Source organism: Tympanuchus pallidicinctus, unplaced genomic scaffold (genome assembly GCF_026119805.1).
Source record: "Tympanuchus pallidicinctus isolate F22 unplaced genomic scaffold, pur_lepc_1.0 scaffold38, whole genome shotgun sequence".
NCBI lineage: Eukaryota > Metazoa > Chordata > Aves > Galliformes > Phasianidae > Tympanuchus > Tympanuchus pallidicinctus.
Genome location: NW_026294756.1, coordinates 366,571 through 393,405, shown reverse-complemented (window position 1 = coordinate 393,405; position 26,835 = coordinate 366,571). Strand labels below are relative to the sequence as shown.

Below are 26,835 nucleotides of genomic sequence, written 5' to 3'. Positions count from 1 at the left end.
CGCTCGGCGGAAGTGCTGTAGCGCGGCTGCCGGGATGGCGGCGCCGAAGGTGAAGCAGGACATGCCGCCGCCGGGCGGTTACGGCCCCATCGATTACAAGCGGCACCTCCCGCGCCGCGGCCTCTCAGGTTGGGGAGGGGGGCACCGGGAAACCCTGTGGGGGCGGCCGGGCGCGGTGCTGCCGGTGCTCGCGCTGCTCCCGGTGCTCCTAACGCCCCGCCCGCAGGTTACAGCCTCTTCGCGCTCGGTGTCGGCAGCCTCCTGCTGGGCTACTACACCATCATCAAGTGGAACCGGGAGCGCAGGTGCACCGCGGGCCCCTCCCGCTTCCTTCGGGCCTTTCCCGGTCCTCCCCTCGCTCTCACCTCGCGCTCCCTTCCCCTACCCGGGACATCGCTCCCAATTCCCCCCATCCCTCTCTCCCCCTGACCGCCTCCCCCCGCAGGCGGCTGCTGATCGAGGAGCTGGAGGCGCGCATCGCGCTGTTGCCGCTGCTGCAGGCAGAGTCGGACCGCAGGTACGGAGGGGGCAGCGCGGGGCTCGGCCCATTGGGGGGGGGGGGGGGGAGGCACGGCTGTAGTGTGAGGAACCCGCCGGCAGCACGGATCCTCCTCTTGCAGAACCCTGCGCCTCATGCGGCAGAACCTGGATGAGGAGGCCAAGATCATGAAGGACGTTCCCGGTTGGAAGGTTTGGGCTCGGGGCACTGAGGGTGTGCGTCCTGCTGGGCTCCGTGCTGTAGGACGCACATTGAGGGGCAGGGGGTTCACCCGTGGGTCTGGGAGTCCCTTGGGAGCATCTGTTATGGGTGGGTGCGGGTGCTTTGCTGCTGGAGCTGTGGTGGGGGGCGCCCATTTTCCTCCTCACACGATCTCAGCCCTGAACTGAGCCCCTCGGCCGTCCCCGTGTGTCCCCTCCAGTGCTCTCTGCCCCCCCAGGTTGGCGAGTCCCTGTTCCACACCGACCGCTGGGTGCCCCCGACGGTGGATGAGCTCTACTACCTGCGCCCGTCTGCCGAGATGGACAACGAGAAGTTTGGGCTGCAGTACTACGTCTGAATGGCGGCCCCACGGGGCTGCGGGGGGCTCAGCATTAAACCTGTGCGGGTACCCGGCGAGCTGTGTGTGCTCCACTCCTTTCTCTCTGGTCGGAAACCTGGTGGGGCGCTCCCTGCCCGGCAGCATCACGAGGCTGCAGCAGAGCTGTGTGGGGTGGGATTGTGGTGCTGCCCCTGTCTTTGTTGCTGGGGCTGCTGGCGGCGGTGGTGGGAGCAGGGGAAGGGCTGTGAGAGGCTGCCCAAGTGCCCAGCGGGGCTGAGTGCCTGCAGTCACAGTGGGAATGGGTCCCTCGGCGTCGCGATTGTTGGGGTTTGGAGGTCCCAAGGACTTTGAGGGCAGCCCTCGTGCAGCGTCTGCAGGGAGCGGGGCTGAAATCCCGCTGGGTTCTGGTGCTTGGAAGAGGGAAGGCGCCGTGTCCTGGGAGGGCTCGGGCATCCCTGGCGCTTCCACAATGCCTGCGGGGTTTCTCTGCAGCCCTCCCGGCAGCACCGCCCGCGGGGGACGAGAGTGGCGGGGGGGAACCCGGCTGGGGCGGGGGCAGCCAGAGCCGCCTCCCACCGGGCGGCACCGCAAAGCGCTGTAGGGACCATCGCTGCCACTGCTCCCGCAGGGCTCATCCCGCTCTTCCCGTCCCGGTCGGTGCCCATCATGAGCTCCGGTCCCGGTCCTTCCCGGGAGCCCCCGCGATACCTCAGGTGAGCCCCGCACCGCCCCTCGGGAGCCCCTGGAGAGGCTGCGGGGATCCCGCTGTGCCCACATCCAGCACCTCGTGTCCGGTCCTGCCCAGCGTGGTCCTGCGGGATGTGAAAGGGATCCGGGGGGACTCTGATGCTCCGGACCCACCGGGCGGTGCTGGAGGGTCTCTGGGTCCCGGCGACGGGAGCGAACCCCGCGCTGCTCCTCTCCGGGTGGGGACGCGGAGCCCTCACGCGTGTCCCCGGGGCGGTCCCAGCCCGGCTCCTCACTCCCCAGCCCCGAGAGCCGCGGGGGCGGAGGGGGCTGGTACCCAAATAGCCGCTGTTGCCAAAGCAACCGCATCCCGGGTCTCCATGGCTGCGGCGGGGACGGCTCCGGCATCAGCAGCCTCGGGGTGGGGAGTGCGGGCAGAGGGGGGTTCCGCAGTGGGGTGGGAGAGGAATGCGAAGCGGGGTGGAGGTGCACGTGGAGCTGAGGTATCAATGCGGGACACGGAGAGGGAGGAAGATGAGGGGAGCAGAGCCCCAGGGTGCAGCTGATGCCCTGTGGGGCTCGGCCCCTTCCCCAAGGCTCCGGGGGGGTCCCGGAGAGGGGAGTGTGGGCAGGAGGTGACGCCTGGGGCTGCTCTCGTCCGTTCGCACCTCTCCCTTCTTCGGTGGGGTCCTGGCCGCCGCCAGCCCCGGTCCCAGCGGGAGGCACCAGGGCCGAGTTACCCCGGGCCGTGCTGGGCTCTGCCGGTTCCCAGCCGGGATCGGAGCAGCACCTGAGCCCCGCGCTGCCCCCGGTCCTGTGGCGAACGCGGAGCGAAAAGTCCGCAGCTGGAGGGGACGTGAGTGCGGGGCTGCCAGGGACACGGAGCCCCTCGTGTCCCCCCCCCCCGGGGGACGATGCCAAAACATCGGGACCGAGCCTGGGCCGGGGCCCAGGACGCTTTGCCAGCAGCAATTACGGGTAATGTTCTCCCCTGGATCCAAAGCGCGGATTTTTGTCAGAACTTCGCCTTCTGTTCAGTGAGCGCCAACACAGCTGCGGTGGGGCCAACCCGCGGGGGCTGCTGCTGCCAACGCGGGGGGGGGAGGGGGGACCCCGGGGCTGGGTCTGTCCCTGTGCCCCCCAGTTTGCCCGCAGCCCCGCGCTGTGGGGCTGGGGCCGGGTTGGGGCTCACTAGAGGGCACCAAAGGATTGGGGACGAGATGGGATGGGATGAGATGGGATGGGATGGGATGGGAAGTGTTGAGGGTTGGACAGGACGGACGGGGCACTGAGAGCTTGTGGGGTCTGAGGGAATCTGGGGGGCTGTGTATCTGTGGGGTCAACCAGCACCCTGGGGGCGTGGGTCAATGGGGTCTGTGAGGGTGGATGGAGATGGGGTCTGCAGGGTCTATGGGGTCTGGCAGAATGGCCATGGTCTGTCACACCTGTAGGGTCTATGGGGTTTTGTCAGACATCCAGGGGGTGGCTGTAAGGTCTGTGGGGTCAGCCTGGGTGACATGAGGTCCCTGGCACCACATGCCCAGCAGGACCCCCTCCTGTCCCCATCCAGCTCCCAGGGGTGGCTGCACCACACCGATGTCCCCTCCCAAATCTGTGACCACTCGAGGTGTGGGTGACGCACGCACCCAACGTCAGCGCTCCGGTCCCATTGCAGACCCACTGCGCACCCCACAGCTCCGGGTTCCCCCATCCCACAGCACCCACAGGTGCTGCCACTCCGTGGGACCTCACCCCACAGCTCCGGAGCCGATGTCGGTTCTCCTAGGGCTCAAATTTCCCCGTCCCTTCAATAACAAAAGCAACGGCAGCGGATTGGAAACGGCACATGTTGTTCCCATCCGCGGCGCAGGTGAGCCAACAGATGTGAGCAATTATTGTCCAATTCCGAAGCTCCCGGCCCTGCCAGCTCCCGGGCTCGGCAGCGGATGAACAACCGCAGCATTGTTCAGCTTTATATAACAGCCTGATCGTTCAGCCTGGGGCTGCTGCCAGGGCCGTGCCTCGCACGAAAGGCGACCGCGACCCCGTGCTGCGCGTGCCTGAGCCCCGCGCCGCCTTTGCTCATCCTGCCCCAACTCCCCCTCAAACCACGAGCAGCCCCTGCCCCAAAATGGTGGTGATGTCCCTGCCGCGGTGCCCTGCTTGGCTGGGGATGGAGGGGGTTTTGCTGGGGTCTCACGGCTGCGCGCTGCCCCACAGCAAGGCGGAGGCGGAGGCCATGGAGAAGGAGCTGCTGGAGGATTATCGCTTCGGGCGGCAGCAGCTGATCGAGATCTGGGGACACGCCTGCGCCGTGGCCGTCACCAAGGTGAGGCAGACGGTGGGGCTGAGGACCCCCTTTGTGAGGGGGGGCTTCACTGCTGGCTGCTCTGCCACCCCCATCCCATCCCATCCCATCCCATCCCATCCCATCCCATCCCATCCCATCCCATCCCTTGTTTTCCCAGCCTTGGTTTCGCCCCAGAACCAGGGAACAGCCACAGCCCCAGGGAGGGGACAGAACCCAGCAGACAGCGCTGCTCTCCCCATCCCCACCATTCCCAGGGCTGCAGCTTCTCCATTACTTTTTGCCATTGCTTTTTGCAATCCTGTTAACACTTTTCCCTGCAGTGAATTGGGCTCAACTGGGCCCTTATGTCCCCCGCAAGGGAAGTTGAGCCCTTCCCCGGGTGCCTGGCATTGGCACTGCTCAGTGTAGGGGTGAGGAAGCGGAGGCAGTGATGCTCAGGGCAGCGTGGCTGAGTGAAGGTGCAGCATCAAGGGCAGCTTTGTGCTTCATGAGGGCAGCAAGCTCCGCTCCCGGCTCAGCTTTTCCATTCGAGGTGTCTGGGCTGCTCTCTGCCCTCCCCTTCTTTCAGGGCACAGAACTTTGTTGAAGCAGCAGAAGTATTTGGGTGTTGGATCTTCGACGCATCCTGTGGTCGGCAAGGCTGGCGCGGCCCCACATTGCAGCATCCCCATAAGTGGGAGCACCCTCCTCCTCCTCCTCCTCCTCTTCCTCCTCCACCTCCTTGTGGGGCTGGGAGCCACACGGGAACAGCTCCCACTGACCCAAACCATGCAATACCCCCAGCATCGTCCCCTCCCTGGGCTCCCCCCGGCGCATTCCTGGGAGCCACACGGCAGCTGGAAGCGCAGCTCCGGGGCCGCAGCCAAGCGCTGCAGCAGGGCCAGGGCTGGGTGAGCGGGGTCTGTCCAGCGGCTGCGGACTGGCGGTGCCTCGCGGGGCTCCGAGGTTTGGATGGAAGCAGGAGCCAGGCTGCGTGAGCAGGAAAAAATCTGTCAATGGATAAACAGAGCCTCCCTTCGCCGGCTGCTGGTATGTGGAGCGCGGCCGCCTCCCAGCAGGCTGGCGGGGAGCCCCGACCCGCTGTGGGCACCGGCCCTGTCCCACTGTGGGTACGAGCCCTGAACCACAGCAGGCACCTTCCCCATCCCATAATGGGCGCCGCCGTCCCGTTGTAGGCACTGGCCTCATCCCACCTTTCACCTGTTGCCGCCCAGCATCGCATCCCCACCGCGGTTCCCCCCAGGCCCCTTCCCCTGTCGCCCCAGGGCTGGGGGATGCGGTGACGCCCCGCTCCTCTCTCCCAGGCCTTCCCGCTGCCATCCCTGCCACGGAAGCAGCCCACAGTGCTGGTGGTGTGCGGCCCTGAGCAGAATGGGGCCATCGGGCTGGTGTGCGCACGGCACCTGCGCGTCTTTGTAGGTACCTCTTCCTCCCCCTCCTCCTCCTCCTCCTTCTCCTCCGTGGGTCCAACACTGCTCTGCTGTGCAGGACTATGAGCCCACCATCTTCTACCCCAAACGTTCCCTGGACCCCCTGTACCGGGACTTCACCACTCAGTGTGAGAAGATGGACATCCCCTTCCTCTCGTACCTCCCCACCGAGGTGAGCCCCCCACCCACAGTCCCCACTGATGCACTTTGGGGTGTTACGAGGATGCTGATCTCCCCCAGCATCCACGGGGGGTGAGATCCACGCTCGCTGCTGGCCCTGCCCACAGCTCTGGGGCTGCTGTTGTTGTTGGAAGTGTTGGATTCCCTCGGAGGAGGAATGTGACCTCAAATCGCTGTCCTGGCCGCGCTGCATCCCCCTCCCTTTGCCTGGTGGGGGGAACTTTGGCAATCGCTGCGCGCATCCCGTTCAGCTGGAAAAGGGCTGCCCCCATGGGCAGCGTTTCCATGCTCTGTGGTTGGGTGGGTGTGTGGGTGGATGGGGGTCTGGGGAGCTTGGGGACCCCCCACCTGCCCATCGTGTCCCCCCCCCCCTCCAGGTGCAGCTGATCAACGATGCCTACAACGCGGTGGTGGATGCGGTGCTGGGGGCTGAAGCGGAGCTGGGTGAGGGCAGGGGGCCTTGTGCTGGCATCCTTGCCACCCTAAAACACGTCCGCATCCCCATTGTCAGCCTGGACGTGCCCTCAGGTATGGGGACCCCCAGGGTAGTTTTTCCCCTAGGAAAGGCATCATCCCCAGTGTAGGAGGGGTGGGGGAAGCTTTGGGACCCCCACAACCCCCGGCTCGGCAGCGTCCCTGTGGTTCACTCTGAGTGCTGCTGACGGCTGAGGATGCATTTAGGGCATCTCCAACAAATAACCAACTCCCCGAACTGAGACATGATGTAATTTGCAAACACCCGGGTGTCTGGTGGCCAGGCCTGGAATTGCCATCACCCCCCCACTCCTCCCCTGCTGCCGGAGGAGCAAACAGAAGCCCTGGGCACAGCTGCTGGTGAATTCCCACCGAGCACAACCTCACACCGTGCCAGGACGCAGCCGGGGCGCTGCAGGGCAGCAGTGCTTATGGGTGCCACGGGGACCCCACCAGCCCCATCCCCGTACCTCGCCACCCCCTGCCCACATCTGATCCCCTCCCCACATCTCTGTGCCATTGCAGGGTGGGACGTGGAGGCGGGCAGCAGTGGTGGGATCAGCCCTGACGTGCTGGTGTCCCTGATGGCCCCCAAGCTGTGCGCCCGCCGCTTCCTGGGCCGTCAGCACTTCGTGGCCGGCCGCTTCGTGCCCTACGACGTGCAGAAGAAGTTTGAGCTCAACCTTCCTGAGTACCCGGGCACCGAGTGCGTGGTGGCCCTGAGTGCCCCTCAATAAAGTGCTGGGATGGCTGGCTCGGTGTCTGCATGGGGGGGCTCTGTGGGTCCCGTTGGTACCCGTGATGCGTTGTCCCCACGGTGTGGCACCGCTTGGGGTGCAGCCCTTTGGTACAGGGCTAAACAACCCCAGGTTTTGATTAACGGTGAGGATGGCGATGAGGCAGAGCTGGGGCTGCTTCTACCTGTGCCAGCTGATGGGGAGGAAGCGTCCGCAGCCCCAGAATGATGCGGGGTTTGGGTGACCCCAGAAATCCCAGTTCTGGGAGCCTGAGTGTGGGGAACAGAGGGACCTGGGGACGGGGCCACAGTCTGGGGCGATGCCTCCTCTCTGCCTTTTGCTGGCTGTTCCCCTCCTACCCTGGGGGGTGCCGGGGGCCACGGGTGCAGTGAGTTGCTCACAGTCTCAGCTGACAGCTGCACACGTGGCCCAGGTCACAGCATGGGCACCCACCGGCCGTGCCCACGCACAGCAGTGCCAGGGAGCGCTGGCACCCCGACCCTGACCGCATGAGCTCAGAGGAAGGGCCTTTTTCATCTTTTTTTCCCCTTCCCTCCCAACTGCATTCCCAAGTGCATCCAATTTTAGCAGCTTTGCAAAACAAGCCCTCAAGTTTCCCGGGTTGGAGCGGCGCGTGGCAGCGCGCTGCAGGCTCACGGGGAGGGCTGAGGGCTCCTTCCCGCTTCCCTGCTGACACGGGGCCAAACGCGGCGGAGCTGACGGCCCTGAGTGCCAGGATCCGATTTCTGCTGTCTGCTGGCGCGAGGGGGAAAGCCCTCCTATATAGACCTGCGAGGCGGCCGCGCTCGCAGTCGCGGGTGGAGCGGTGCGTGGGCAGCAATGGAGCGGCTGCTGCCGGCCCTCCTGGCTCTCGCCGCCTTTTGCTGCACCGGGGCAGCAGGTAAGGAGACCTCAGCCTTTGTAGCAGCATCCCAGGGACGCGGCTGGGAAAGCCCTTCCTGCGTGGTGCGGCGCAGGGCCGGGGGTTGGGGGTGGCGTTGGTGGGAAGGACGGCAGCCCCCGGGGCTCGCCAGATGTTTGCCGGGGCCAGATGTCAGACAGCCGCTGGGAACGTCCCTCCTGCGAGCGGGATGTGTCGGCGATGCTTAGGGCTGTGCTGCCCCCATCGGGGCGCTTCGTCCTCCCCGAGGGAGCCGGGGATGTGCCCCCCTGCCAAGGACAGAACCTGGGGGAAAATCCACCCACCCAGCAGGACGAGGGGCTGCAGTCCCCGCTGCGCTCTGCCACCAGGCTCTGCCGTGTCCCCAGGGGATGGGGACGGGGTGGCGCTGCAGCCGGCACAGGGATGCTCCTCGCGGGGGGGTGCCCACCGTGTGCTCATGGTCCTGGGGGCCACGTCCTGTCTGGGGTGACAGCCACCCGCGGGGCACGCTTATCAGCTCACTGCAGACCTCCCCGGGCTGCTCTGGGTCCATCGGTTCTCCCCTTTGGTCACCGTCCCGCAGAAATCCCCGCACAGCCCCGCACATCCCAGCTCCTCTCTGGGGATCCGTTTGTCCATCCCGCCGCTCGGTGCCCATTGCGTGGCTGAAATCCCAATTACTGCACCCAGCTGCTGCAAGAGGGGATGTCCTGAGCTGACCCCTTGCGGGGGGGACTCGGGCACTGAATCCCCACCGTGCCACCCGCTTTCCTGCTCACCCAGCCCCAGGCTGCAGTGCTCCAGCCCAATTTCCTGCCGTGTCTGCTCTGGTTGCTGGGGGTTGATCATGCCGTGGCCTCAGTGAGGCAGCTCAACGCCCTGCGTCACCCTGGGGCAGCATTTCCAGCATGCAGCCTCTGCTCCACTGTCACCAAACCCTTCCCTATGCTCCCCACCTGCCCCGTGCCTGGAGAAAGATGTGATTTACACCACAACGTCGGTGTCTGTGGCTCAGTGACAGCCCTGGCGATGGGGTGAGCCACTGTTGGGGACTCTCACCCTATGCCCTCAGCAGAGTCACTGGAGAACGACTTGGAGCCCGGCAAGAACGATGCACTGGGGAAACCCTGGAAAGCTCCCAGCCCAGAGGAGCTCGACCTGAACACAGCAGGTACGACACAGAACCACAGAGCAGTCCCTGAGTCCGTGTGGGGCACCACACCATGGGGATCCAGGGGACACCAAACCATTGGGGACACCGTGCCACTGGGGACACCGCAGCATGGGGGACCCACAGCCAGGGCAGTGCAGGGACACTTCTACTCATAGCACCCAAAGGGGCTGCGCAGTGCAGTGCCCCCCATGCCACCCCCTCCCCCCGGGGACATCACGCTTTTCCATGGCACTGCCCCCTTGCAGTAGGGATGCGAAGCTACCCCCCAGGCTCCCCGTGTCACAGCGCCCGCTGCTTGTGTCTGCTCATCCTTTCCCTTGCAGCCCCCATTTGTCCCCACGGAGCCGTACCGGGATGTCCCTGCCCCTTCCCCACCCCCGGTGGCACCCGAGGCCACATCGGTACGCTCAGGGACGGGGGTTGTGCGCTCACGGGGGGCTCCATACAGGCGGAGGGGCTGAATGGACGTCGTGGTTCAACATCGACCACCCCGGGGGGGACGGCGACTACGAGAGCCTGGATGCCATCCGCTTCTACTACCGCGGACGCGTCTGCGCGCGGCCGGTTGCCATCCAGGCGCGCACCACCGAGTGGGAGCTGCCCCAGGACGTGGGCGAGGTGGTGCATTTCAGCCCCAAGAAGGGCTTTCGGTGCGTCAACAAGGAGCAGCCGCAGGGCAAGACCTGCTCCAACTACCACATCCGCTTCCTCTGCCCGCTGGGTGAGTGCCGACCCCGGCCCCGACGGCACCTCGGGGGGGGGATCCGAGCCCATCGCCCTCGGACGGCACCAACCCGAGGGAGAAGTGCTGCTGGGGAGTCGGTCCCGGGGCGAGGGGTTCCCATGAACCTGCCCCCCTCAGTCACCCCCTCTGCCCCCCCCAGAGCACATCTACTGGTCTCACTGGTCCTCCTGGAGCCCCTGCTCGCGGAGCGCCTGCGGGAGCAGCGGGACCCAGAGCCGCCGGCGCCGCTGCGTCAACGCGCAGGTGGTGACCGCGCTGAAGGAGCTCAAATGCAGGGGCAAGGCGGTGGAGCGGCGGCCGTGCAGCACCGGGCCCTGCCCAGGTACGGACACCCCCCTCTCCCCACGCACGGATCCGACCCCACTCCCACGGCTCCACCTGCCGCCTCCTGTTCCTAAAGAGATGGAGGAGACGGCGGCGGAGCCAATCGGCGGCCCTTCCCCGGCCGCAGGAATGTCGGCGCTGGGCTGCGGTCTCCCGTTCTGGCTCTGCTGGTGAAGGTTCTGCGCTCCTCTGCACCCTCCTCCCCCCCACTCCCGCCGGCTCCGAGCCCCACGATGGGTCACGGGCCGTCCTGCGGGGCCGCGTCCGTGCAGCGGCCGCCCCCGAGCCCACGCGGCACGCCCCGGGCGCAGCGCCTCCGCCCGCACATCGTCGGCTTAATGGCAATCACAGAGGCTGCGCTTATAAAAATAGCTTGGCAGGGGCCGGGGGGCCGGGCTGGGGGTTGGGGGGCCGAGCCGGGGGCTGCACGGGGCACGGCAGCCGCACGGGGCCTCGTGGGGTGGGGACCCCCTCTTGCCTGCATCTCCCATCCCATCTCCCATGGGCGGTGCTGCTGCCCGACGCCTCGCCGTCTCCCTGCAGAGCCGATGTGGACGGAGTGGGGCGCGTGGGGTTCCTGTTCCCGCAGCTGCGGCAGCACCGGGACGCGCGTCCGCCGGCGGAGCTGCCAGAACGCCCGGAAGCTGCTGTGCGCCGGACACCCCTCCGAGGTGCAGCAGTGTCCCCCCACGCCCTGCCCAGGTACCTGCCCTGGGGACGCAGAGATGCTGAATCCTGTCCCCCTCCAACCCCGGCTTGGCCCCGCTGGTGCCGGTGGCCGTGAGCTCTCAGCGCCGTGCCGTCCCGCAGCCTGCCCCGAGCACACCCTGCAGGGCGCTGTCGTCTCCGCCGCTGGTGCAGCGCTGCCCGGTGCCCGTGTCTATCTGGAGGGACGCCCACCTGCGCTGCTGGCACGCAGTGACACGCGTGGGGCATTTCGTGTGACTGGGCTGTGTGTGAACATCGGTGCAAACGTCAGCGCCCACCGTGATGGTTTTGCTCCAGGACTGGCACCCGTGGTGTCCAATGGCACCGGGCTGTTGGTGGCACACATCGTGCTGCAGAAGTTGGGTGAGCACTGAGCACTGCGCCCCATGGATGTGCCATGGAGGGATGAGGGGAGCAGGGAGGGCTTCACAGCTGCACCCTCCGGTCCTTCCCCTGCAGAGAAGCCCTACATGGTGCTGCACCCCACGCCGAAGGTGCGGGTGGCCGGGCAGGAGGTGACCTTCTGCTGCAAAGCCTCGGGGACACCCGTGCCCAAGAAGTACTACTGGTGAGCGGGTGTGGGCAGAGGGGGCGAGGAGGACCCGCTGCATCCCCACTCACCGCATCCCTTCCCTGCAGGTACCACAACGGGACACTGCTGGACAGGACAGCACACCGCTACAGCAGCCGCCTGGTGCTGCAGGCGCTGACACCGGAGCAGGCAGGCAGCTATCACTGCAAGGCCAGCTCCGAGGCCGGAGCCATCCGATCTGTGCCGGCACAGCTCACCGTGCTGGGTGAGCGGGGATGGGGTCTACGTGGGGCAGGAGCACGGTGCTGGCAGCACAGGATGTCTATGGAATAGGGACCTTAACCCCTCTCTGCCCTCTCCCCCAGCCCAGGGCCAGCAGAGCTGCAAAGCAGCACCAGAGCCCAGCCTGGTCGAGCTGCCCGCTGAGTGCCAGCAGGATGCCGGCGGGTCCCGCTACTACGACGTGGGGCACTGCCCATCCACGCCGTGTGCTGGCAGCCCAGCTGACGGGCAGCGGTGCGGGGCGGGAGCGCGGCGCTGCTGCGGGGTGCGGCGCATGGAGACGCGGGAGATCCGCTGCCGTGGGTCCGTCCTTCCCATCAAGGTGGTGGTCAAGTGTGGCTGCGGGCCCTGCGCGCAGCCCCGCGTCCTGGTGCAGGGACGGGTGACTGCAGCCGACACCGGAGAGCCGCTGCGCTTTGGGCAGATCTTCCTGGGGAAGAAGAAGATCGGCTTCACCGGATTCCAGGGCTCCTTCACCATCGAGGTGCCTCCCGACACGCAGCGCCTGGTGGCGCGCTTCGTGGACCGGCAGCAGCGCCTGCTGGAGGCCGTCAAGGTGCTGCCCTTCGACAGGCGCGGCGGCGCGGTCTACCAGGAGGTGAAGATGATGCGGAAGAAGGAGGCGGTGGAGCTGGATGCTGGGCAGCTCAATGCCATACCGCTGGGTGAGGCGAGTGGCCAGGAGCCCATTGCTGAGCTCGTCATCCCCGCCGGAGCCTTCCTCCGCCCCTCTGGGGAGGTCTTCAAGGGCACCGTCAAAGCCAGCGTCACCTTCCTGGATCCCAGGGACGTGGCCACGGCGCGCGCCGCCTCCAGCGACCTCAGCTTTGCCAATGCCGATGGGGAGATCGTGCCCCTGCGCACCTACGGCATGTTTGCCGTGGACTTTCGGGATGGGGACTCGGGCACGGCGCTGCAGACGGGGCCGGTGGAGGTGCGGATGGACGCGGGGCAGATCTGGATGGCGGAGCACCTGCAGAAGATGAAGCTGTGGTCCCTGAACCCCGAGACTGGGCTGTGGGAGGAGGAGGGCGTCCTCCGCCCGACCAAGGAGCGGCGCGGGAGGAGGGAGGAGCGGACTTTCCTCGTGGGGAACATGGAGATCCGCGAGAGGCGGCTCTTCAATCTGGACGTGCCGGAGGACCGCCGTTGCTTCGTCAAGGTCAGGGCCTACAGCAACGAGAAGTTCAACCCCTATGAGCAGCTGGAGGGGGTGGTCATCAGCCTCATCAACCTGGAGCCCCAGCCCGGCTTCCCTGCCAACCCGCGGGCTTGGGGCCGCTTCGACAGCGTGGTCACGGGCCCCAACGGCGCCTGCCTGCCCGCCTTCTGCGACGCCCGCCGCCCCGACGCCTACACGGCGTACATCACAGCCACGCTGGGCGGCGAGGAGCTCGAGGCCGTGCCCTCCAGCCCCAAGCTCAACCCCAACGCCGTCGGAGTGTCCCAGCCCTACCTGAACAAGTTGGGCTACCGCCGGCTGGACCACGACGACCCCGACATCAAGAAGACGGCCTTCCAGGTCAACGTGGCCAAACCCGACCCCAACAACATCGACGAGACCAACGGGCCCATCTACCCCTACCGCAGCCTCAGGGAGTGCGAGGAGGCGCCGGTCAGCGCCAACCACTTCCGCTTCTACCGCGTGGAAGTGGACAAGTACGAATACAACGTGGTGCCCTTCAAGGAGAGCGACCTCACCTCCTGGACCGGCGACTACCTGTCCTGGTGGCCCAACCCTCAGGAGTTCCGCGCCTGCTTCATCAAAGTGCGCCTCGAAGGGCCGCAGGAGTACATGGTGCGCTCGCGCAACGAGGGCGGCAGCCATCCGCGCACGTTGGGGCAGCTGTACGGGCTGCGCGACGCCCGCAGCGTGCGGGACGCCATGCGGGACGGCAGCTCGGGAGCCTGCCTGGAGTTCAAGTGCAGCGGGATGCTGTACGATCAGAGCCTGGTGGATCGCACCTTGGTGTCCGTCATCCCGCAGGGCAGCTGCCGCCGCACGGCCGTCAACGGGCTCCTGCGGGACTACCTGGCGCGGCACCCTCCCGTGGCCGACAATAACAACACGGCCGCCTTCACCATGCTGGCGCCGGTCGACCCGCTGGGGCACAACTACGGCATCTACACGGTGACGGACCAGAACCCGCGCCTGGCCAAAGAGATCGCCATCGGCCGCTGCTTTGATGGCACGTCGGACGGTTTCTCGCGGGAGATGAAGTCGGACGCGGGCACGGCCGTCACCTTCACCTGCCAGGAGCGGCCGGCGGGACGCGAGAGCTTCTTCCAGCGCCTGCTGACGTCGCCGGCCGAAGCGCTGGATGAGATCCGGCGTGAGATGGGCGCCGGGGAGCTGCGCCGGGCTCCCCCCGAAGTGCTGGACTTCGCCTCCGGCGTGCGAGCCCTGAGCCCCGCGCCCACCCCCCGGAGCCCCGGCGGCCGGAGGAGAATGGGCCGCGTCCGGGCGCAGCAGTGAGCGGCGCGGCGCCGCATCCCGCTCCTCCCCCTTGCTTTTACCCGTGCTCATTTATAACGACCGACGGAGGTGGGATGGGGGGGAAGCTGAGAGGCAAGGGGATGGTCCCCCTGCCCAGGGACGTTTTCCAAGGGGAAGGCAGGGAGATGCCCCCCGACCCCCGGTGCTGTGCCCTGCCCTCGCCCCCAGCCCCGCGCGGGGCAGCTCGTGGTGCTCCCCCCGGCCACAGGACGTGGCCCTTCGGGGGTTATTTAAAAATAAAGAGAAAATCCGCGGGGGTGAATGCAAACAGGGGAAAGGGATCGATGGGGATGGGGTCCCGTGTGCCATCGTGGGAGCCGAGGGCAGCCTCAGTGGTGGCTGGGTGCTGCAGCCGCTGGGGTGGGTGAGGAAATGTGGGGTTTCTTTGGGGAAAAAAAACAAAGGTTTGCTTGAAAAGCCCTCTTCTCTCTCCTGCACCTGCCTGGGTGCGGGCAGCGTGCCGGGGGCGCCGAGCTCAGCCCCCACAGCCTTCCCCTCCCCCAGCACTGCGCTGCTCCTGCACCCAGCCCAGCCCCCCCTACCCCCATGTTTGACCTCGGGCACGTGTTGAGCCCCAGATTCCATTTTCCCAAGAGAAACCAAAATCGCTTCTTCCGACCCCCCCCACTCCCCCTCCCAGGAGGGCCGGGCAGCGCACGGGGGCGAGGGCAGGACTGAAGGATTGTACATTATTTATTACAAAATATACGGTTGTGTTTACACCCGAGTGGCTGCTGGGATTCCTTTGGGGGGTGCCCAGAGCTGGGGGGCAAAACGGAGAGCGTGGACATCCCCGGCACCCCCCTCCCCGCCGTGCCCAAAATGGGCCGGGGGTCCCATCCCATCTCTGTCCCCAAGTAGGGTTGGCCCCGCGTCTCCCCGCACCATAGCAGCACGGCGGCTGCTGTTTGCCTTGGTAAGCAAAGCAGCTTTGCAGGCTGCTGGCGGCCTCGCAGCGCGGGGGGGCGGGGAGGAACCGACCGGCCCCACAGCCGGGGGACGTGGCAGCCCCGTCTCCACAGCACCCGGCCACGATGTGCCGGGGAATCGCTGGCACGGGGTCAGGCGGCGTGCAGGATGCGGCGGGGGGGGGGTGTGGATCGTGCGGGTGTCCCCCAGCACGTGGACCCCTTGGCGGACAGCAGCCCCGCGCCCCCCGCCCCGCCCGGGGGATGCTGTAATGGAACAGCTTCTTCCGCGGGGCCAAAACATCCCCTCCTGCTCTCGGGACAATGTTTCCCTTTTAAAACACGCTTTGGCCCCGCAGAAGCATTTTTTCCTCCTGCCGCTGGATGCTACCGCTGGCGAGATCAAAGGGGACGGAGCACCCGGGGGGACGTGGGGAGGGGGGGAGGTTGCTGTGCCAAAACCACCCCTGGGCGCTTCGGCAGCCAAAACCCGGCCCCGCCGCTCCCCCCGGAGGGGAAATGCCGCGGACGCGTCGGATGCTGCTGAGGGGGGAGCGCTCCGACCCCGCGTTCTTCCCCTTAACCGCCGAGATGTGAACCCCGTCCCCTGCACTGCCCACCCCGGGGGGGCTTTCAGCGCCACGTCCCCTCAGCCAGATGGGGGGGAGATGGGAGTTGCCGCTGTGGGATGCGGACGAAGCGCCTGCGGGTGGGTTTGCTCTCCGCCGTCTGCTCTGCTCGGTCGGGGGGCCGAAGGAAAGCGCTCCCGCTGCGATTTCTGACGAAAGGGGATGAAAAACGGCAAAAGAAAAAAAAGATGCTTGGTGGCTCGTGGCGATTCCATCAGCAGGTCCGAGCCTGAAGGCTGCGGGACAAACGTCCTCCTGCGAGCGGGGGCTGCGGGGGCTCCTGAATGCTCCTCCGCACCACCTGCGCTGCTCCATTCCCCGCACCGCTCCCGAGCTCCTCCCGGCTCTGCGGATCGGGAGGGGGCCGAGGGGAGACGCTCGGGGCTTCCCCCCCACCGTCATAGAGGGCCGGGCACGGGAGGTCCGTGCTGGGTGTGCGGCCCAACCCCGCGTTCCCGTGGGCTGGAATCCCGCCCGGTGTCAGGGCCGGGCTGGGGGCTGCGGCCAAACCCTCCCGGGATCCCTTCGTGCCCTCACACCCGGCTGCACCCGCACCGCACCCTCTGCCCACCCCGGGGCTACCAAAATAACCCCCCCCCCCCCCCCCCCCCCGCCCTTCCCGATGCAGAACGCATCGCTGCGGTGTGAAGCAGAGAGCAGCTGAGGACCACCGCTGCAGCATGGAGCCGTTCTGGGCCTCCTGAGCAGAGAGCACGCAGCCAAAACCACCGGGGGGCGCCGGGGTCTTGGGGGGTGGGCAGGCTGCATCCACTGATGGAGAGGGACCGGGCGGGGGGGGCTTTTGGGGGGGGGCTTTGCTGCACAGCAATGGTTTTGGAGTCAGAAGTGCCCTATTGTTGGGAGGATGGGGATGGAGGGGATGTGGCACAGAGCCGCTCTTGTCTGGGGGACGCCGGTGCTGCTCAGCCCCCCACCCCGCCGGGTGCAGCACCCATGGGTGCCCCCCCAAGCACGTCCCGGTGCTGGCAGTGAGCAGAGGTTGTGCTGAGCAGAGCCGTGGGCTGGAATGCGACTTGGGAAGCGGCTCTCTCGCTTCTGGGTTTGGTGGTTTTTCTTTCTTTCTTTCTTCCCCCCCCCCCCCCCCCCCTTTCTTTTAAATAATGGAAAATATAATGAGAGCGCCTAAACTGAAATAACAAAAGGCGGCGGCCAAAACTCCAGCCCGAAATAGGAGAGAAAGCCACGTTCCAGGCTGCGAGGGAACACACAGGCAAGGGATGAAAGCAGCAGGGAACAGCAGACGCTGTACGCTGCGCTCGGCCCCTCGCTGCTCCCGGGGGGGGCGCAGCTCCTTGCGTCCCCTCCTCCCCCCACGCTGCACTCTTTGCAGCCCCAAATGATCCCAGCAGCTCCTCTCCCTGCGCCACACTCGGTCCTTATGGGGGTGATGACCCTTGTGGGGGGGGGCACAGAGGGCTCTCCTGCCTCGCAGCTCAGCATCCATCGGGGGGGGGGGGTGTCAATATGGGACACGGGAGGTGCCAGCTCCGTCCCCACCCGTGGCAGCTCCTGCTGCAGAATTCCTGTCCGTCTGGCCAAGAGACGCGGCGTTGCCGGAGCAGGAGGAAAACACGCGGTGAGCAGCGGGGAGGGCAGCCCTCGTGGCCCATCCATAAAGTCGGGCACGGCCACAGCCCCCCGTGCCCCCCGGTACATCGACCCCGGGTTTGGGTGAAAAGCAAGGGGGGATCGCGATCCAAAACGTGGCCGTGAATGCAAGGCGAGAAAACCTTGGATTGATCCCGACCTGAAACGCATCCCCACCCCCAGAACGGCCCTCTGGGGCCGCATTCTGCCTGCAGTCACTTTTCAGACCGGTGTGAGGCGTTATGCCCCCATCTCCCACTGCTCCCTACGGGCCGCTGCTGGAAAACACATCCATCCCCATTCTTGGGCTATTTTTGAAACCTTTGGCCTCCGCTCACCTTCAGGATCCCATAAATAACAGCGGCATCGCATTGAGGGCCCTTGTGCCGACAGCTCAGCGCTCTGCCAGAGCCCTTCGCTCCTCCAGATGGCAGAAATCTGACTCAGAGCTCAAAGTTTGGTACATAGTTGTGTGTTTTTCATCTCAGTGCCACGGTTTGGCTTTTTTTTTCTCTCTTTTTTTTTTTTTCTTTTTCTTTTTTCAGTTGTTTTGGTGTTTTTCTCAGATGAACCAGAGGCATTAAAAACATGAACTGAGGGTTGCGGGAAGGGGGGGGGGGGGTCGGAGGCAGAGCATCCATAGGGCTGCTGGCTGCCAATGGAAGGGCACTGAGAGGCGACTCACGTCCCTCCACCACCCCACGTGGAGTCCAACTGTTGGCCCATCACCGCCACGGCCATTAACCCACGTCCCAAAATCCCACATCCCTTCTCCCATATCCAGGATCTCACAGCCACCGCCTCACAATCCGCACCGCGCATCCCGTAGCCCCCATCCTCACACCCCCCCGTGGTTTATCTGCATCCCACACGGCACATCTCACACTCTCTGCCCCTCATCCCATACCCAATAACCCGTGGTAGCATAAATGCCATAGCACAGCTTGAAGCAGTGATGGAGCACCTGGTCGGAAGGCAGGGCCAGCCCAGGGGAGCGCAGGTGCACGCAATTCAATGCAATCCAGTGCACCTGAGTGACCAGAAAGGGTGGAACCAGGATCCACCCCTTCCCAGCCCTCATTTATGGGTTGGCAGTGAAGGTGAGGAGTTCTTCCTGCATGCCTGAGGCCTTCTGAAGGTAAGCAGCCTTTTTTCCTTTATTTCTGTGCTCAGGGTTGTTGCATCTGAGCAAGCCCTCACTTGGTGGGGTCTGGGACCTCCCTGCTTTGCTGTCATTGCTCTGCCTTCCATTGCATTATGGCATTACTCCCATATCCAACATCCCATAGTGCCCATCCTCACCCCACATCTAACGTCTCCCATCCTATAGCCCAGATCCAACCACCCAACATGGCACATCTACATCCCACGGGGCAGATCCCATATCCAGCATCCCTTATCCCACACCCGTATCCACCATCCAACCCTGAGCAGCCAACACCCCCATTGCCCCACATCTTAATTGCTCCATGCCCTGATTACTCAGCTACCCATAGCCCTATTCCAGCACACCCCATACCTCAAGGAACCCACATGGCTTTTTCAAACCCCAAAAGCTGCACATCAGATTTCTCCTCATCCCTCTGTCCTCTTCCCCTTGGGAATGCTCTGCCCCACTCCCACTCTCAGGGACTCCCTGCAGCTCTCAGCTCTGCCTCCAACCCCAAGGACGTGGAGGTGGAACAGCCCCAGACAGGGAACAGGTCAGCACTATGGGATGAGCCAATGCCATCCAGTCCTGCTGTCCCTGGGAAGGACACTGACCTCCCCCTCGTCCCCCACCGCCCCCCCTGCTGCTGCCCTTGAACCAATTGCGTGGTTTGCTGGGAAAATACCATTATCTGAGAAACAAAACTAACAGAGTTTGGGTTCAGCTCACAGCTTCTCTGGGTGAGAAACCCTCCCAGCCCGGTGCAGGGAGCAATGGCTGTGCAGGGAAGTATGTTGGACTACAGTGAAAACTGCCACCCTAAACCCAGGCGAGACTGGAAGGTCTATGGGCTGGTGGTCGCGCTGCTGGCTGTGGTGCTGCTGGCTGCAGCCCTGCCCTCCTATATGTGGCTGGTGGCCACCAAACCCGAGCAAGAAACAGGGCTGGGGATGGGAACAGGGAAGGTGGCCGGTTTGGAGGGGCTGACACGGCTGCTGGGGATGCAGCAGCAGCTGCGGGTGCAGGTGGCTGCATTGGAGCAAGCGTTGCTTGCCACCAACCAGACTCTCACCACCATGGTGGATATCACCAACCCGTCCCTCGCTGAGATGCTCAAGAAGTGGGATGACTGCAGGAGTCAATTGGTGAGTGTGGGGTGCGGGACGGGGACCCCTGGGTGTGGGGTTTGCTGAGCTGTGTCCTGTCCCTGTGCTCAGGATAACATGCAGAAGTTCGTCATGGAGTTGGGGCAGCAGATCTCCCAGCTGCAGCAGCATAAGGAGAAGCAGGAGGCTGTGATCAAGCAACTGCAAGGTGAGCACTGGGGCACCGTCCGTGACACCTGGGCACAGTGGGCCTTCTTGGCACCATGCACCCCATCCATGGGTCACCCTGACCCCCATCACCTCCTGCAGAGGACAGCAGGGCGCTCCAGGAGGAGGGGGCACAGCAGAAGGCGCAGTTGGAGGAGGTGCAGAAGCACAGGTGAGATCTGTGCTCCCCCACTGCGACCCCATCCCTGCGCTCTGTCGCTGATCCCTGTTGTCCCCCGAGGAGCAGCTTGCAGGAGCAGATCCAGGAGCAGATCTACAGGCTGTCAGCACAGATCTGGGACTTATGGAGCAGCAGTTCCAGTGGGAGCACAGCGATGCCCTCCGGTGCAGCCATGGCCCTGAGCCTCTTTGTGACGCTGCTCACTGCAAAGTGGCTGCACTGAGCACAGCGACACAGACCCGGGTGGCCCCTGTCGGTGTGTGGGGCCATGGAGAAACCAGGGGGAGATGGTTTGCCAACTGCTGGCCAAGGGGTGAGATGGGACAAGGCACATTTGGGGGGACAGCGGTGCCACACGGTTCGGTGGGTCTAAGCCGATTTCCAGTAAAACTTCATGCAAATCCAAAGCGTTCTGCTGCTCCAGTGTCCTTTGGGGTGGCAGACAGCACAGCCCCGCAGCCTGGCTTTGTCCAGGGGCTGAGCATCCTCCCACGCACAACACAAACCACGCCACCATGGGCTGTGACCGGAGAGAAACCACCGCCTGGAGCAGCAGGGCACATTGTGGGCACTGTCCCACGTCCCCAGCATGGACCCTGCAGTGCCCAGAGCCACGCTGAAGGCAATGGGGCTGTGCACGCTGCTGGTGCTGCTGGTGGCGGCGGTGACGGCGGCGGTGGCGGTGCTGCTGTGGCGCTCAGAGGCACTGGGGAAGCTGCGGGGCTGCCAGGAGCGGGCGGCCAACGAGAGCCGTGCGCTGGAACTGCGAGTGGCACAGCTGGAGATGGAGCTCGACCGACTGCAGCACGTGGCTGATGAGAGACGGAGGGAGGAGGATGCGCTGCGCCGGGAGCTCAGCCGAGTGCGCAAGGATGGAGAGAAGCTCAGCTCCAGCCTGCGGTCCTGCCGGGTGCAGGCGGTAGGTGTGTGGGGTCCCTGGGCATTGTTTCCCTGCTGTGGGGTTGTGTACTTGAGGAGAGCGATGCTGGGCTGCAAAAGGGTCCGTGAGGATGCTCTGTTTCCAGGGTGGTTTGGTTGCCGGGGAGCCTCAGCCCCCACTGGGGTATGGAAAGCTGCTGTCCGGTTCCCTGTGCCCAGCTTGGGATGGCTATTCTTAGCAGTGCCCAAACTGAGCTGCTGCACACACGTATAATTACTGCATCCCAAAGCAGCAGTGGAGGCTGCAGGCTGGTGTGGAGCTCCTCTCCTTGGGGGTATTTTTAGCTGCTGGGAAAGGGCTCGGCCCTGCGCTGCGGCCAGAGGAAGAGGGGCCCACCTCTCCCCCCCATCCGGCCGGACAATGGCCCAGAGGGGCTGGAAACGTTCTGGCGTTCGGGGCTGGCGCCGACTGCGGGGTCCCAGCGGGATCTGCTGGTGTCCAGCAGGAGCGCCTGGCCCCTCGAGGAGCGCATGGCTGGGCAGGGGGCTCTGCAGTGCCTCAGTGAGTTGCAAACCCTCTGTGTCTCCATGTGCGTCCTCACCAAGACCAGGCACCAGCCGGCCCTTCACTGTGATTTTTTCCCCCAAATCCATGCCCTAAACCCTTGGAGAAACCTTCCCCGTGTGATAACGGGACACAAAGTCAAGAACACAGGGACGGCTCTGGGGACACCAGGGAGGATGACAGCGAGCCAGGAGCAGGCTGTGCCCCATCTCCATGCCACGGTGTCCCCAGGCCAAGCTGGAAGCCAACATCACGGCGCTGCAGGATGAGGTGCAGGGGCTGCGGCGTGACAGGGCTGAGCTGTCCCGCAGGAACACAGCACAGCAAGGTGCGTCTGTCCACCCAGCCCCAAACCCCAAACCCACACGGGTGTCACCCTGCCGTGCACCCAGCTCAGGGCGTCCCTTCGCCCTGCAGAGGAGCTGGCTCAGGGCGCAGAGCTGGCGCTGGGGCTGCAGCAGAGACTGGAGGAGATGGCGGAGCAGCAGAGAGCGCTGAGGGCACACAGGGAGCGATGCGAGGAGCGGCAGCGGGAGCTCGAGGCCACGCTGTGAGGATCCCAGCCCCAGGGTTGCCTCCATCCCCATCCCAACCCTGGGTTCATTAATGACCTGACCCTGCTGTGCTCTGCCTGCAGGAAGGATCGTGCAGCTGAGCTGGACGCGCTGCGGCGGCGCTTGGGGCCCCGCACGGCACGGTGCAGGTGCTCCCCTTCCCGGTACATCCAGTGGGTGCTGCTCTGCCTTTCAGCCCTGTGCCTTTTGGGAGCGGGCACCCTGTGGTGGGGGCTCGTCTGGCACAGCGTGGCTGCATGATTCCCATTGCACCCCTTTGTTGCTGTGTCACTGCGGGGTCTCACTCTGTGCTGTCCGCTCCTTCTTGCAGGAAGAGCTGAAGCCCCATAGCACCCTCCTGTCCAGCCCCTCTTTGCCAGCATGGACACCACGCACGGGATGGCACCAGCCCTACAGCAGCAGGAACCGGGGCTGCCCATTTCTCCCAATCCCACCAGCACTAAAAACAGCAGCAGCTCATCCCCTCTGAACTCAGCAGAGCGGAGTGGGCACAGCACCAATGATCCTCCCCACGTCCCCTCGTGTCGTCCCCCCCCCCCCCCCCCCACGACACACTGAGCAGCTTTGGGTGCTGTTTGCTTGCTGGGGCCAAACGATGGTGACCAGTCCTTGCCCTGAGGCCAGCCAGAGCCGTTCATTAATCATTAATTCTGTTCATCTACTGATTAAACAGGAATAGTGCTCCATGAAGTTCAACCCCTTTCTGCTCAACGTAATTTGGCCAGCTCAGTGCTTAGGGGGCACTGTGCAGGTTACCAACACTGGGCTCTGCTGGCTGTGGGGCTGAGCCACTTGTGGGGGTGGGGGAGGGATGAGCCACTGATTCCCAGCTCTTCCCTGTTCCTTTGATCCACACGAAAGACAGTTTCCAGGAAAGTTGCTGCCGATTTTCCTGCCGCTGCCACAGCGGTATCCTGTGCAGAGGGCAGGGTGAGAACAGGCATCCGGCCCCCCTGCCCCACAGGGGGGGATCACCTCCACCGCCCCCAACGCATGGAGGGCACGGAGGGGCTGCAGGAAGGGGTTCACAGCCCCAAATCCGGCGGTGCCCCCCACCCAGCCGTGCATCGGGGTGGGCAGGACCCGTTCCTATGGTCCAACCTCAAGGCAGCCCCAGCCCTTGGCACAGGAAGGATTAATTATAGCCGGGACGCCGTCTGGAAAATGGGACAAAGAGGCAGAGAGTGTGTGGGAGGGGGCTGAGATGGTGAGGGGGGGGGGAGGGGTCCCGTGGGGATGCCTGAGCACCTCGATGGATGCAGAGCGCTGCTGAGGATCGGCTGACGGTGAGGTGCGTCCCATTGGGTGAACGGTGCCGTCGGTGACACGGGAGGCTCTGGGACCAGAAGTGAGGTCGGGGTCCAGCAGAGCCCAGACGGTGCCCCCAGAGTGGGGCCGGGGGGGAGCGGGGGGTGACTCACTGTTATTTGCAGCTCAGGAAGGAAATGTGGTAGCTGAGAATGGATGGGGGACCGACACCGTCCCCAGCGCCGCAGACACCGGCGGGCTCCAGGGAGCGTGAGGGCAGGAAGCAGCGGGGTCAGCGCTGGCACCTCGCAGCCCCTGACCTCCCCCCCCCGGGCTGGGAATGCTGCAGTGCTGCTGGGGAAGGGCAGCAGAAATGTGGGGAATGGGTCCTGAATGTCCCCTGTGCGGGCGCTGTGTGCCCTCAGGGCTCACAGCTCTGCGGTGTCACTCAGAAGAGAGAAAAGGAAATGTGTACAGCGATGTCCAGCTGCGATTTATCAAAGATTCATCAGAAATAAGGGAGTGACTTGGTGAGATTTGGGATGGCGATGAGCACGAGGCAGCGCTGCAGGCGCAGCAGCGGAACCTGATGGGGGTGGGGGTTGAGTCCCCTCAGTGGGGATCTCAGGGCACTCAGCCCAGCTCGGCCCCCCCTGCTCAGAGGGGCCTGTTGTGCTCCCCCCCCCCCCCCTCCGGTGATTTCCCCAGCAGGGCATAAGGCATGGGAACACTGCAGCACCCATGGGTGCCCCCCCCACCCCCCCAAGATCTCCAGGTCGCAATGATGACGTGAGCCCTGGGTGGTGTGGGAGGAGGGGTCTGTCTTCATCACCCTCCCAATGCACCCCCGTTGCCCACTGCCCCCCAGGGCTGCACGACAGCCATTCCCTTGCGTGCCGGGCAGTGCTGGCAGTGGGGTCCCAGGGGAGATGTGATCCCCATCAGCAGCGGGGAGGGTTGGGGAGGGGGGGGAACGGCTGAGCTGTGCCCCCGTCCTATAGCAACGGGGAACAATGGCCCTGCAGCAAACAGAAGCTGCACCGTGATAACCCGGAGGCATCCGGAGAGGCAGGAAGGAGCCCAGCAAAAGGAAATATTAAATAGAGCAATATAAACACGGCTGGGGAGCCGGCTCCACCCCGACCCCGTAGAAAGGGACAGCCCTGGGGTGCGGCGAGCAGAGCGCGGGCAGCATGGAGAAGAGCGGCTACGGCATGGCCAAGTTCGGGCTGGAGAGCAAACAGGTGATGCCCAAAAGGGACTGCGCCTTCTACATGCGCTACGTCTTCCTCTTCACCTCCCTCATCCAGTTCCTCATCATCCTGGGGTTGGTGCTCTTCATGGTGTACGGCAACGCGCACGCCGGCACCGATAAGCACGTCCAGCTGCTGGATGGGCAGCTGCAGGAGCACTACCATAAAATCATCACCCTGAGCGGCCGGAACGCCAACCTGACACGCACCCTGAACGCCACGCTGAAGGCCAACCAAGGGCTGCAGGGGCAGCTGCAGAAGGTGCAGGGGCAGCTGGAGAAGTGCAACAGCAGCCAGGCCCCCAACAGCACCCCCAGGGTGAGAGCTGGGGGGAAGCGCTGGCCTGGAGCCCATAGGGGTGGGTGAGGGGTGTGGGGTGTGGACCCCCTGCTCAGAAACTTGAAGGGATGGGTGAGGACCCTCTGCCTGAGACCCCAGAGATGGGTGAGGGGTGTGGGGACCCCCAATCCCCGGACACAGCCATCCCCAGGGGTCCCCACCTCTTTGGCTGTGCTGGAGGAGCTCCTGGCGCTGCCGTGAGGTGATGGTGGTGGGGGCCAAGCCGACCCCATCCCCTCAACACCCCCCTGCTTTTCCCTCAGCTGGAGGAGATGAGCAGGACCATCTTCATCCAAAAAACTTACTTGGAGAAGTGCTACATGGCCATCAACATCATCAACACCAGCTGCACCGGTAAGGGGGAACCCCAACCTTGGCATCCCCTTCCTGAGGACCCACAAATCCCCCACTGCCTCAAAGTCCGTGCACGGGGGTCCCCAGTAACCCTCAGGGAGCTCAGACACAGCCTACCCCCGGGCTGGGCAGTGCCACGAGGGGACCATCAGGGCGATGGGTGGGGGTCCCACGGCACAACCCCAACCCTCCACCCCACGCAGCCGACAAGGTGCAGCTGCAGCGGCAGCTGGAGACGGCGACGCAGCAGAGGAAGGAGCTGGGGCAGAGCTGCACCACGGCCGAAACAGCTCTGGGTAAGGCCAGGCAGGAGCAGGAACGCTGCCAGCAGGAGCTGAAAGCCACGGGCGCGCTCTGCGGCACCACCAAGGCGCAGCTGGAGCACCTGAGGGGCGAATGCGACACGCTGCGCTCCAACGTGCTGTACAACCTGCGCACCATGAGCATGAGCAACAAGAACTTCGGCTGCAGCCAGGTGGAGGATCAGCTGCGGCTGCTGATGCATCGCATCGAGGAGCTCTTCTCCAGGCAGCAGAAGCACGAGAGCGACTACGTGGGGAAGAGCGTCTGCGACTTGACGCTGCAGCAGTGCCACCTCAACTGCTCCCACGAGAGGCAGGAGCTGGGCAGGAGGCTGCAGGAGGCGAGGCAGCAGCTGCAGGGCAGCCAGGAGGAGCAGAGGAAGCTGCTGGCAGAGAAGGAGCGGCTCAGCAAGGAGCTGGGAGAGAAGAGCAAAGCCGCCGCGCAAGCCAACTACTTCAGCGAGCAGCTCAACATCTGCGTGAGCTCCAAGGTGGGGAGCAGCCGGGCACGGGGAGTTTAAGGCAGGGTTTTGCAGAGGCGCTTTGGCAGGCGTGCTTTGGCACGGGCACTGCCTTGCATGCACCTTTTTTAAGCCCGTATCTCTGGAGATGTGCTCTTGCTCACAGCCTTTAGCACACAGGGCGCACGCTCCACGCTGTGCCACCCCCTTCCCTGTGCCACCCCCTGTCCCCGTGCCCTGTTGGTGCCAGCAGTGCTGGGTGCTGAGCCCGCACCGCAGGCAAGGGCCAGGGGAAGCAGCACCTCTCTCCCCTCTGTAGGTGGGCACCTACTACACCGCCCCACGGGTGCCAGGCAGTGCTGTGGGCAGCGTGCGGCCGGGCCCCTTCCCCAGCACCTATGTGGATGCGCTGCAGAATCAGGGTGAGTCCAACCCCCAGCAGGCGCTGCCCCAACTGAGTGCCCCCCTGCTTGAACCCCGCCGCTTTCATCCTGCCAGATAAAATCAATACGGAGGAGATCCAGAAGGTGGTGCAGAACGTGATAGAGCAGTACACGGCCATGATGAGGAACCCCAGGTGAGGGAGTGGGCACTGGAGACCCCCAGGGATGGGGAGCAGACAGAGCTGACTGTGCCCTCCCCGCAGCGGGTAGCACGAGGAGAGCCGTGGTGAGGGGCTGGAGGACAGCAGGACGAGCCCGGAGCGGCGCTTCCCACAGCACGGATGGAAAACCCCAACCAGGAGTGAGCGAGGAACGAGTCCCACCCGACCACCCCCTTCCCCAAACCCCCAACCCATGCCTACCCATCCCTCCTCCTCCCCCCCCCCGGCTCGGTACCCACGTTTGTACATGGAGCTGCTGTGAATACAGCCCGTGCTGAGCACTGACACAACTCATCGCATGTGTGCCTTACTGCTGGACTATGGGGGGGAGGGGGGCTGGGACGGGGGAAAAAGGCCATGGGGAGGAGTGGGGGGGACAGGAACATCCCGTCCTGCTGCAGAAGCAGCGAGGCTGAGGAAACAGACCAGGAAGAGGGGGGGGCTGTTCCCAGAAGTAGCCGA

General features: G+C 65.0%; 6 protein-coding genes across 10 annotated transcripts; all 6 read left to right on the top strand.

Moving 5' to 3' along the window:
* NDUFA13 (NADH:ubiquinone oxidoreductase subunit A13) lies at positions 1–1,114 on the top strand. Its single transcript, XM_052699746.1, has 5 exons — positions 1–128; positions 227–305; positions 446–517; positions 621–690; positions 939–1,114. Exons 1-5 carry the CDS (start codon positions 35–37, stop codon positions 1,056–1,058), a joined length of 435 nt encoding a protein of 144 aa, XP_052555706.1. The 5' UTR covers positions 1–34; the 3' UTR covers positions 1,059–1,114.
* On the top strand, positions 1,059–6,859 carry YJEFN3 (YjeF N-terminal domain containing 3). Its single transcript, XM_052699715.1, has 7 exons — positions 1,059–1,106; positions 1,533–1,753; positions 3,948–4,056; positions 5,343–5,453; positions 5,527–5,640; positions 6,026–6,176; positions 6,648–6,859. Exons 1-7 carry the CDS (start codon positions 1,059–1,061, stop codon positions 6,857–6,859), a joined length of 966 nt encoding a protein of 321 aa, XP_052555675.1.
* Positions 6,860–7,493: 634 nt separating this feature from the next.
* CILP2 (cartilage intermediate layer protein 2) lies at positions 7,494–14,282 on the top strand. The gene is made up of 9 exons (XM_052699810.1): positions 7,494–7,760; positions 8,818–8,913; positions 9,365–9,637; positions 9,801–9,983; positions 10,529–10,687; positions 10,796–11,056; positions 11,153–11,261; positions 11,333–11,490; positions 11,591–14,282. Exons 1-9 carry the CDS (start codon positions 7,700–7,702, stop codon positions 13,981–13,983), a joined length of 3,693 nt encoding a protein of 1,230 aa, XP_052555770.1. The 5' UTR covers positions 7,494–7,699; the 3' UTR covers positions 13,984–14,282.
* A 4,705-nt stretch (positions 14,283–18,987) lies between these two features.
* Positions 18,988–20,200, top strand: LOC128088858 (uncharacterized). 2 transcript variants are annotated; one of them, XM_052699730.1, is made up of 4 exons: positions 18,988–19,444; positions 19,517–19,613; positions 19,715–19,784; positions 19,860–20,200. In XM_052699730.1, the coding sequence occupies exons 1-4, from the start codon at positions 19,073–19,075 to the stop codon at positions 20,014–20,016; spliced, it is 696 nt and encodes a 231-aa protein (XP_052555690.1). In that variant the 5' UTR covers positions 18,988–19,072; the 3' UTR covers positions 20,017–20,200. The 2 variants fall into 2 exon arrangements, with proteins under 2 accessions (XP_052555690.1, XP_052555689.1); XM_052699729.1 differs by having other exon boundaries at positions 18,991–19,444; positions 19,854–20,200.
* Positions 20,201–20,307: 107 nt separating this feature from the next.
* Positions 20,308–22,502, top strand: LOC128088857 (paramyosin-like). 4 transcript variants are annotated; one of them, XM_052699728.1, is made up of 5 exons: positions 20,308–20,712; positions 21,469–21,565; positions 21,655–21,787; positions 21,875–21,940; positions 22,123–22,502. In XM_052699728.1, the coding sequence occupies exons 1-5, from the start codon at positions 20,383–20,385 to the stop codon at positions 22,130–22,132; spliced, it is 636 nt and encodes a 211-aa protein (XP_052555688.1). In that variant the 5' UTR covers positions 20,308–20,382; the 3' UTR covers positions 22,133–22,502. The 4 variants fall into 4 exon arrangements, with proteins under 4 accessions (XP_052555688.1, XP_052555687.1, XP_052555686.1 ...); XM_052699727.1 differs by having other exon boundaries at positions 21,875–21,955; XM_052699726.1 differs by having other exon boundaries at positions 21,875–21,964.
* A 1,555-nt stretch (positions 22,503–24,057) lies between these two features.
* On the top strand, positions 24,058–26,663 carry PLVAP (plasmalemma vesicle associated protein). The gene is made up of 6 exons (XM_052699724.1): positions 24,058–24,631; positions 24,916–25,006; positions 25,210–25,799; positions 26,089–26,191; positions 26,268–26,346; positions 26,416–26,663. Exons 1-6 carry the CDS (start codon positions 24,254–24,256, stop codon positions 26,420–26,422), a joined length of 1,248 nt encoding a protein of 415 aa, XP_052555684.1. The 5' UTR covers positions 24,058–24,253; the 3' UTR covers positions 26,423–26,663.
* Positions 26,664–26,835: the final 172 nt, after the last annotated feature.